The 11,741-nt window shown below is 42.7% G+C and overlaps 1 protein-coding gene across 2 annotated transcripts in view; it reads left to right on the top strand.

The window, feature by feature from the left end:
- Positions 1-6,953: 6,953 nt before the first annotated feature.
- LOC137544398 (uromodulin-like) overlaps positions 6,954-11,741 on the top strand; it is a 75,411-nt gene continuing 70,623 nt past the window's right edge. For both annotated transcript variants that reach the window (XM_068265465.1, XM_068265464.1), the window contains exon 1: positions 6,954-7,013. In XM_068265465.1, the coding sequence (XP_068121566.1) occupies positions 6,968-7,013 (46 nt within the window). In that variant the 5' untranslated portion in view covers positions 6,954-6,967. The remainder of the gene's footprint in view (positions 7,014-11,741) is intronic.

Raw genomic sequence — 11,741 nt, 5'->3', positions numbered from 1 at the left:
TCCCGTATTCAGCCTAAAGCGCAAAGCTGACCAGAATACGAAAACGCGGATTGCGCGCTGAGCACTCGACAGCAGAGTGGAAGTGTATAGCAACAGCTAGTGGTGGCAGTGAGAAGTGTTCTGAGGGGTCACAGCCTTGTTTTAGCTTGACTAAGGCTGCTTCCCCTCTCGATCTGGTCAAACCCGCAGTCGGGAACCGTATACGCAGGCGTGCCGTGGGCCGGTTCCTGACAGAAAGCATACACTGTAGAGCAGTGGTCCTCAAACTAAGGCCCACGGGCCGAATGTGGCCCCCTGAGGCTTTTTTACCGGCCCCCCACACACAAAATGTATTACTTACAGATGAGGTCAGCTACATCTTTAAATATTGGTGGTCCGCATATAGAATAGAAGTGCTGGCACCACCCATCCACATGGAAGCCAGAAAGCAGTAATTCCCTGGTTTCCAACCAAATTCCACATCAGGTGACGCTGCTGTCCAATTGCACTGTAGGTTGTCGCCTGGGTATGCTTCACTGTCTGGCCCGAAAAAACTTCTACATCATTTTATGTATACTCTGGCCCCCCAGCAGTCTGAAGTATGTTGACCTGGCCCTCGACCCAAAACGTTTGGGGACCCCTGCTGTAGAGGATTAAAAGGTGAGCAAGTAGACACATATTAAGAAAAAAAAGTTTTCAATGTAATAAACACACCCATTTAAAGCGGAATATAACCCAGAATTTCTTCTTTGCTCTAATAGATCATTCACAGCATATTAGATACAACCAGCATTTTTTTTTTTTACTAGAACATCATTCAAAGTGTTAATCACAGGCTTTAGAAGCCGCCCTGCCAATAGAGCTGCCGCATCCGAATGTTAAACAATGTTATCTTGTGTTTACTTGAATGTATCAAGTGTGAAATGTGACACATTCTCTGACTGTGCAGGAGCTGGTGGACACAGACAAAGGGCTTGATTCACAAAGCGGTGCAAAGTGTTTGCACGCCTGTGAAAAGCCCTTTATCACGCCTAAACTCAGTTTAGGAGTGATAAGAAGAAACTCGCGCGATCTCCCGCGCGCAAAGTTTTGCGCGCGTAGCGCACCGCGCTGCGCGCGCAGTGTGCCCTGCTTCGCGCGCAGCGTCCATTGAGCCCTATGGGACTTTGCGCGCGCAGCGCGGTGCGCTACGCGCGCAAAACTTTGCGCGCGGGAGCTTCGCGCGAAGAGCAGCACAAATCGGTGATAACTCAGCTTTGCACCGCTTATCACGCCTAAAGTCTTTTAGGCGTGATAACTGAGTTATCACCGCTTTGTGAATCAAGCCCAAAGAGTCAAATCATGTCTGCCTGAATGAATGAATGAATGAATGAATGAATGAATGAATGAATGAATGAATGTATGAATAAAACCAGTTATTAATAAAATGCAAAGTCAGCTCACAAAGCAAAAAACTGTACTTTTGGGAACCTATAACTTCTAAATGAATAATAATACTTATGCACAAATGCAAATATGATAACCGTATGGCATATAAAAAGTAGGTAAACATGTTTTTATTGAATTTTATGTCAGGGTTTTTAAACCGCTTTAAGAAAAAAAAATGTTGTGAAAAATCCAGTATTTGCTTACTTTCCAGTAAATGTTCTCTTTTTTCTTTCATTGATGTTCTGTAATTCATCTCTCTTGCTTTACAGAACACTGTCCCGTTGTTTGCGCTGTTGTTTACACCCAACTCTGACTGCAAACCCTGGCATCTGTACCACTCAGATTTCTAGACAGTTATTAACCACTTCCCGACCGCCTAACGCACAGAGGCGGCCGAGAAGTGGACCCCGCAAGGACCAGCTCATGCCCAAAGGCGGCGGTCCTTGTAGGGGCATGGGCGGCGCGATCGCGTCATTCGTGACGCGATTGGCCGCCGGGGACTGGCTCCGCCCACCTCGCGCTGTAACCCGCCAGCCGTTCGGAAGCGCCGGCGGGTTACTAGCACCCGGATTGCCGCATACAAAGTGTATAATACACTTTGTAATGTATACAAAGTGTATTATACAGGCTGCCTCCTGCCCTGGTGGTCCCAGTGTCCGAGGGACCACCAGGGCAGGCTGCAGCCACCCTAGTCTGCACCCAAGCACACTGATTCCCCCCCCCTGCCCCCTGAACGCCCACAGCACCCCTAAGACCCACCCCCTGCCCACCCCCCAGACCACTGTTTGCACCCAATCCCCCCCCTAATCACCCATCAATCACTTCCTGTCACTATCTGTAAACGCTATTTTTTTTTATTCCCTAAACTGCCCCCTGCTCCCTCCTGATCACCCCCCCCCCCCACCCCTCAGATTCTCCCCAGACCCCCCCCCCCCAGACACCCCCCCCTCCTGTGTACTGTATGCATCTATTCCCCTGATCACCTGTCAATCACCTGTCAATCACCTATCAATCACCTGTCAATCACCCATCAATCACCCCCTGTCACTGCCACCCATCAATCAGCCCCTAACCTGCCCCTTGCAGGCAATCTGATCACCCACCCACACCAATAGATCGCCCGCAGATCCGACGTCAGATCACCTCCCAAGTGCAGTGTTTACATCTGTTCTCTACCCTAAACACCCACTAATTACCCATCAATCACCCCCTATCACCACCTGTCACTGTTACCCATCACATCAGACACTAATCTGCCCCTTGCGGGCACCCAATCACCCGCCTACATGCTCAGATTGCACTCAGACCCCCCCTTATAAATTCGCCAGTGCAATATTTACATCTGTTCTTCCCTGTAATAACCCACTGATCACCTATCAATCACCTGTCAATCACCCATCAATCACCCCCTGTCACTGCCACCCATCAATCACCCCCTGTCACTGCCACCCATCAATCAGCCCCTAACCTGCCCCTTGCGGGCAATCTGATCACCCACCCACACCAATAGATCGCCTGCAGACCCGACGTCAGATCACCTCCCCAGTGCAGTGTTTACATCTGTTCTCTACCCTAAACACCCACTAATTACCCATCAATCACCCCCTGTCACTGCTACCTATCAGATTAGACCCCTATCTGCCCCTAGGGCACTCAACCACCCGCCCACACCCTCAGAACGCCCTCAGACCCCAGCCCTGATCACCTCGCCAGTGCATTGCTTGCATCTATTCCCCCCACTAATCACACCTTGAGACACCCATCAATCACCTCCTGTCACCCCCTACCACAACTACCCATCAGATCAGGCCCTAATTTGCCCCGTGTGGGCTCCTGATTACTCGGCCAAACCCTCAGATCCCCCTCAGACCCCCTTCCGATCACCTCCCCAGTGCATTGATTGCATCTATTTTCCCCTCTAACCACCCCTTGAGACACCCATCAATCACCTCCTGTCACCCCCCTAGCACTCCTATCCATCAGATCAGGCCCAATACAACCTGTCATCTAAAAGGCCACCCTGCTTATGACCGTTTCCACAAAATTCGCCCCCTCATAGACCACCTGTCATCAAAATTTTCAGATGCTTATACCCCTGAACAGTCATTTTGAGACATTTGGTTTCCAGACTACTCACGGTTTTGGGCCCATAAAATGCCAGGGCGGTATAGGAACCCCACAAGTGACCCCATTTTAGAAAAAAAGACACCCCAAGGTATTCTGTTAGGTGTATGACAAGTTCATAGAAGATTTTATTTTTTGTCAAAAGTTAGCGGAAATTGATTTTTATTGTTTTTTTTCACAAAGTGTCATTTTTCACTAACTTGTGACAAAAAATAAAATCTTCTATGAACTCACCATACACCTAACGGAATACCTTGGGGTGTCTTCTTTCTAAAATGGGGTCACTTGTGGGGTTCCTATACTGCCCTGGCATTTTAGGGGCCCTAAACCGTGAGGAGTAGTCTAGAAAACAAATGCCTCAAAGGTATTCCGTTAGGAGTATGGTGAGTTCATAGAAGATTTTATTTCTTGTCACAAGTTAGCGGAAAATGACACTTTGTGGAAAAAAAACAATTAAAATCAATTTCCGCTAACTTGTGACAAAAAAATAAAATCTTCTATGAACTCACCATACTCCTAACGGAATACCTTGGGGTGTCTTCTTTCTAAAATGGGGTCATTAGTGGGGTTCCTATACTGCCCTGGCATTTTAGGGACCCTAAACCGTGAGGAGTAGTCTTGAAACAAAAATGACCTGTGAAATCCTAAAGGAACTCATTGGACTTTGGGCCCCTTAGCGCAGTTAGGGTGCAAAAAAGTGCCACACATGTGGTATCACCGTACTCAGGAGAAGTAGTATAATGTGTTTTGGGCTGAGTGGGAGAAATATCTCTGTAAATGGACAATTGTGTGTAAAAAAAAATCAAACAATTGTCATTTACAGAGATATTTCTCCCACCCAGCATGGGTATGTGTAAAAATACACCCCAAAACACATTATACTACTTCTCCTGAGTACGGCAATACCACATGTGTGGCACTTTTTTGCAGCCTAACTGCGCTAAGGGGCCCAAAGTCCAATGAGCACCTTTAGGCTTTACAGGGGTGCTTACAATTTAGCACCCCCTAAAATGTCAGGACAGTAAACACACCCCACAAATGACCCCATTTTGGAAAGTAGACACTTCAAGGTATTCAGAGAGGGGCATGGTGAGTCCGTGGCAGATTTCATTTATTTATTTTTTGTCGCAATTGGAAATGGAAACTTTTTTTTTTTGGGTCACAAAGTGTCATTTTCCGCTTACTTGTGGCAAAAAATAATATCTTCTATGAACTCACTATGCCTCTCAGTGAATACTTTGGGATGTCTTCTTTCCAAAATGGGGTCATTTGGGAGGTATTTATACTATCCTGGAATTTTAGCCCCTCATGAAACATGTCAGGTGGTTAGAAAAGGCAGAGATGCTTCAAAATGGGAAAATTCACTTTTTGCACCATAGTTTGTAAACGCTATAACTTTTACCCAAACCAATAAATATAAGCTGAATGGTTTTTTTTTATCAAAAACATGTTTGTCCACATTTTTTGCGCTGCATGTATACAGAAATTTTACTTTATTTGAAAAATACCAGCATAGAAAGTTAAAAAAATCCTTTTTTTTGACAAAATTCATGTCTTTTTTGATGAATATAATAAAAACTAAAAATCGCAGCAGCAATCAAATAGCACCAAAAGAAAGCTTTATTAGTGACAAGAAAAGGAGCCCAAATTCATTTAGGTGGTAGGTTGTATGAGCGAGCAATAAACTGTGAAAGCTGCAGTGGTCTGAATGGAAAAAAAGTGCCTGGTCCTTAAGGGGGGTAAAGCCCACGGTCCTCAAGTGGTTAAAAACGTCCACACACAATCTGGTATTGGCAACCTAGAATGTGGTCATCCCTCATTAAGCCACCTTGCATGACTTAGTAATGTGTGTATAAAATACACAGCGAACCATAAAATGAGAGTTAATAAATTAATCCACTTACAATAGCAGGGCCAGATTTACCATAAGGCGCTGTAGGCGGCTTACTCCCCCTCCTGAGCGCCTCCCTCCTTCCTTTGCTATACAGAGTGCTGATGAAAGTTTAAATAAGAGGTAATTCACCCTACTCTTGGCATTCCATTGACTAGATCTCTCTTCAGTCGGGGGCACAACTAGCTACTTTATACTGAGGGTACCTCTGGCTACCTAATACTAAGGGGCACCTGTAGCTACCTATCAAAAATAAGGGAGGAGTGACATCTGGGACAACTAGCAGACTTGTGGTGCAGTACGGTGGGGTGTTTTTAGGTTCATGGAGGGTGAAATTCAAGGTGCCAGGACATCTGTGCCTATCGGCTCCATTGAGGTAAATCCAGGCCTGTACAATAGGCATTCACAGTGCAGTAATCTGGAGTGATCTATCAACCTGTACAAAAAGAAAAAAAGAAGGCCTCAAAACTGCACCAGACCAGGGAATATCAATCACAAATCAATTTCGTTAAATTATAAGATTAAAAATCACTAAAATTGCAAAACCATTAAAGTGGGTAATAACAGATTCAAATAACAGTATAAAGATGACACGTTTCACAGGCTACAATCTGCTTTTCAGGCCAATACTTACTGTGGTAAGCAGATACCTCACAGGCATTCTAAACTATCTGATCACCATAAACACTCATTGTTGACCTGAGGATGCCAGATCTAGCCCACAAAACATGTTGCTTGTAGTGTTTTAGCAAATAAATATTGTTTACCTTTTTTCTTTTTAAACTGCTTTTAGATGTTTTATTTTACCTGGGGCGAGGCCCACACTTTAAAGGCCTCAATTCACTAAGCTTTATCAAACACTTTATCAAACGTTTGATAATTTACCTCATGGGTAAAATCTAATTTTGAATTCACTAAGGTGTTATGTATTTATCAAATGTTTTATCGATAAAACGTTCAATAAATCAATAACATCTTAGTGAATACTTTGTGAATTCAAATTTAGATTTTATCCATGACGTAAATTATCAAACGTTTCAATAAAGTGTTTGATAAAACATAGTGAATTGAGGCCAAAGTTGTGTGTTATCTTGCTTGGTCGAGTGGTGGGACTAGCACAGGTCTTCCTTAGCTACACAGTAGTTACTCTTTGCTTTGAATGAAGTATTCACATCCATGAAATTCTGAAATCCTGTCAGGCATTGAAGGAAAACATTTTATTGATACTGGGGATGTGCAGCAATGTTCTGGTATATTTTCTGTTGGAGTCCAGGTAAAGGAAAAGTAGAATTTTTTCAGCGCAATATTTGCCGTTATCATGTGGAACCTATACAATAGGCAGAAACAAGCCAATCTAAAAAATACAAACACGCAATAACTGTATTCATACATAAGCAATGATTCAGTCATGAACACCTTGATATTTCCTTTACTTCTGGCCCGAACAGTTATCTGTAATCTGTGTCGCATTCTTTATTCACCACTCCCTTCTACCATGTCTTCAATTGTTCTCTTCACTTCTAGAGCCTCACACTCTGCTGCAGAATGCTGCTGCTGTGCGCTCTCTTCCTCTTCACAACATTGACTCCAGGTAACTTTTATTTTTATTCTATAATGTAGAAGTGAACCTGAGAGGGCTCTAGCTTTAAGGCACAGCAATTCTGGCTATGCTTTGACATGACTCCGGTGATAGTTGACAGGTTTTGTCATCTGATACTTGAGAAGTTTAGACATTTAAGCCATTCAGTTCAGGTTTGCCAAATCTCTTATGTCCTCCAGCATTCTCTAAGTGGAGACATTTTAGTAAATCAGACCTATTGGCCCATATGCAATTAACGTTTTCTCCCAGGAGATATTTTTTCATCTTCTATTTAAAATAACTTTCCAGCATTTTTCAACTGAAAAAGTATCAAAAAGTAGGTGAAAAAGTGCCATCAAAATTATTTTGACTATTTTCTTGCTTTCTTTTTAAAGGCATTTTATTGACAAGTTCAAAAATATCACCTCGGAGAAAACTCAGGAGAAAAAGTTAATTGCATATGGGCCATTGTCTCTTCTACAATGTATATCCCTTTCTACACTTGCCCATTGCACGCCAGTGTCAGCCATATCCTAAGATCTCACAACTCCAGTAATACTGTTCATTTGATTCATATGTTAGAACCATAGAAGGTTGATCTGTAACATACCTGAACTCACTCCCTTATATACATTAGAAGTTAATCATAAAATAGAAGTGAGAGTGAATGACTCCCCATCAGTATTCCATTATATACTACACCAAATGAGAGATTACCAAATCATAATGAAGCAGTGTGCTGCTCTCACAAAAAAAGCTAAGATTTGGAAAATAGGACAAAAGAGTGTCTAAACCAGCCAATTCCATAACATAGGTCACTTTTCCTCCTAAGTTTTCTCCTAGGAGATACGTTTTCATTTTCTGTTTGAAATACCTTTCAGCACTTTGCAATTAAAGTACAAAAAGGAAAGTGGAGAAACACTATCAAAATAATTCTATTTTCTTACTTACTGGTGGCTCAAAAACATTTTATTGATAAGCTATGAAAATATCACTTAGGAAACAACTTAGGAGAGAAAAAAGTGCATATGGCCCCTAATATGTTAGGGTGCCCACTAATGGTACAATTTTCAGCATAAAAATCATCCAAGTGATCAGATAAATCTGATCGGATTGGCAGAAAATAAACCTCATTGATGTCCCAAATCGAATGTAAAAGATTCCAATGGTGATTGTCCAATGACAATTTAGCCATCTGGAAAAAAACTTTTTTTCATAAGCGGTTGTGATTTATTAGAAAGGGATAAAGCACCAACTATATGGCCCACCATAAGCACCACATACTATATTAGGCAAATGTATAACAATTGTATTCACATACATTACACTATAAAGTACACATTAAAATTCATTAAAATATTCCTCTCCAACAATATATGACCATATATAGTAAATTGCATCACACTATAGAATGGATAATGTTCAGGATAATGACCATAAGAATAAACCCAAGGTGTTTATGAATGAGCTCCCTAAGGGTGTAGAACCTGGCTTCTGCAGAATTGACCATAAAGGTCCGTACACACGTCGGACTGGAGGCAACGACGAGTCCGTCGTTGCCTCCCGCTGGGTGGGCATTCCAACGACAGTCCGGCATGTGTACGCACTGTCGGCGGATCTCTCAGAAACAGCCGTATCAGTCCGCAGACAGTGCGTACACACGCCGAACTGTCGTTGTAACGCCCACCGAGCGGGAGGCAACGACGGACCCGTCGTTGCCTCCAGTCCGACGTGTGTACGGACCTTAAGTGTGATCCAATGGGACCCTAAGAACAACAATAATTGCAAACCATAAAGTGCATAATCAATATATCTTACTTATATTATATATGCAAACGTTTGGATGTTTGTTACTCAATCACACAACAATGGCTGAACGGATTTTAATGAAATTTGGCACACACATAGTACATTACCTGGAATAACATATAGGATAGTTTTTATCCCCATAACCAGAACGTGGGTGGAGACAAATACAAATTTCACTTGGAAAATGTAAACTGCAGCCACTCTTACACTGTTAATGATAGGGTTCTCAAACTTTGCACAGTTGGTCACTGGTTGAGTGAGATTAACCCTCCTGGCGGTATAAAAAAATCCGCAGCAGCGCAGCAGTTTTTTTTTTATTTTTTTTTTCTATATCATGTAGCGAGCCCAGGGCTCGCTACATGATAGCCGCTGCTCAGCGGCATCCCCCCGCCCTCTCTTCGGCGATCTCCGATCAGGAAATCCCATTCAAAGAACGGGATTTCCTGGAGGGCTTCTCCCGTCGCCATGGCGACGGGCGGGATGACGTCACCGACGTCACTGACGTCGGGACGTCATTGGGAGTCCCGGGCCACTCCTCGGCGCTGCCTGGCCCTGATTGGCCAGGCAGCGCACGGGGTCTGGGGGGGGGGGTGCGTGCCGCACCGGATAGCGGCGATCGAACTACGTTCGGGGTTACCGCCAAGGAGGTTAATATTCAGAAAAGTGGGTGGAGCATACAAAAGCCAGGGGAATATTTAATTGCTGCTTGCACTGTTAATGGCACAAGCTTCAAACCCGGTACAGTTGGCCATTGCGTGACTGGGGTTCAAATTTAGAAAAGGGAGTGGAGCCAAAGAAAATCAGATTTGTTTCATTTCAATGCAAATTATTGATGCCAAAGACCACAAAGCTCATAAACTAGGTAATTGAGTAACTGTGTGTTAGGGTTATAAAAGGTGGGCGAAGCCAACAACAGCCAAATTCATACAGCTAATATAGAGATATATATATATAGATATAGATAGATATATATATATATATAGATATAGATAGATATATATATATATATAGATATAGATAGATATATATATATATATATATATAGATATAGATAGATATATATAGATATATATATATATATATATATATATATATATATAGATATAGATAGAGATATATATATATATAGATATAGATATAGATAGATATATAGATATAGATAGATAGATAGATAGATAGATAGATAGAGAGAGAGAGAGAGAGAGAGAGAGAGAGAGAGAGAGAGAGAGTGTGTGTTTTAGTTTTGTTTTTTATTTGGCACTTCAATAATATTCTTCGCTCTGCCTATACTCGGGGCACCTACCTATCTAACCTATACTGGGGGGCAACTACTTATCTAACCTATAATGGGGACACCTACCTATCTAAACTATACTGGGGACACCCACCTAGCTAACCTATACTTGGGGCCCCTACCTAGCGAAACTATACTGGGGACAACTATGCCTGGCTACCTATACTGGGGGGGGGGGGGGACCTATAGGTGGCTAACTATACTGGGGGCAATTAGACCTGGCTAACCTATACCGCAGGCACCTATACCTGTTCTCCACTGGGGGGGGGCGATTTTTACACCCTCGCCCTGGGTGCAATTTAGTCTAGAAACTGCCCTGTGGAATAATTACAATATGAGGACATTTTATTTCCAATCACATTTACACATTAATTGTACCATTAATAGGCACCTTAACACATGTAATTGCTAGACTCTGGAGGTGTCACATATGAGGCATTTCTATCTACAGCAGGGCAGGGCCGAGGCATAGGCTGGAGAGGCTCCAGCCTCAAGGCGCAGTGTAGGAGGGGGCGCACAAATCATTCAGCTGTCATTCCTAATTGTGTATGAAGCAGAAATAAATAAGAAAAGGGGATACATAGCAGTGACTGCAAGCCAGATAACTAGATATTAAGGTGTTGGGGAGGTTGTGGGCCCTGTGGCCCTCTTAGTCTAACAGCAATCAGTGAGTGACAGCGGGGGTGGGAGGGGTAGAGGGGCGTACTTTGGTGTCTCAGCCTTGGGTGCTGGAGGACCTTGTCCCTGCTCTGATCTACAGTATATACGACTTTTAGGCTGGGAGCATATCTGCCTTTTCATCAAGTGAAAAAATACAGTATCCGATCAATTTTAAAAAAAAAAACGCATGCGACTCAGATGCATTTTTGCAGCTCCATTGGAAAGCATTGTATGCAATTTGCATACAGTATGTGATATTAAAACGTACTTTGTGTATCGCAGAGAACGGTGATTTACAGTCATATTAATTTCATTAAATATGATTTTTCCTGAATTTTGTTTGTTATGCAGCAAAAAGCATGCAATTCAAACAATTGTGATCCCTGCCTTATTCTTAATTTCTTTAATACTTCTGTAATTGATTACTTAATCTGGGTTCACAGAACCATCTGAAGAATTGGCCTTTGGCTACAAAACACATCAGGACACAGTTCATGAAACACTACGCTTCACAGCCAATTTACTCTGAGGAAGTTAAATCTATTGTTCAGGTGCCCATACACACACAGATTGCTACACAATGTGGCAAACAGACCAGTCCCTCTCTGATCTGAATTGATCAGAGAAGGTTTGAATCCCCCCCATAAATTATACACCGATTTTGAAATCTACAAAAAAATCTATTGAACCACAGCATTGCACTGTTTAATACACAACGCTGTGGGCTGAACCCCCCCCCCCCCCTCCCTACCACGTCTGACTGACCAATGTTTTCCATCTGATCGTAATGCCAATCTATTGGTACTGTAAATCAATCAAAATTACAATTGATGTGGCTTGTGGTGCTATAGATTTCTGGCAGATTCAATCAGAGTGGTCAAATCGGCCAGGAAAAAAAGTATTGTGTATGGCCAGCTTTATTTGGCTTTTTGAGATTTAAAAAGGTATCAGTACTAACTGTACCTCTTATCAGCTCT

The sequence above is a fragment of the Hyperolius riggenbachi genome, chromosome 2 (genome assembly GCF_040937935.1).
Source record: "Hyperolius riggenbachi isolate aHypRig1 chromosome 2, aHypRig1.pri, whole genome shotgun sequence".
In the NCBI taxonomy this organism is placed as follows: domain Eukaryota; kingdom Metazoa; phylum Chordata; class Amphibia; order Anura; family Hyperoliidae; genus Hyperolius; species Hyperolius riggenbachi.
This window is presented reverse-complemented; position numbering and strand designations above follow the sequence as displayed.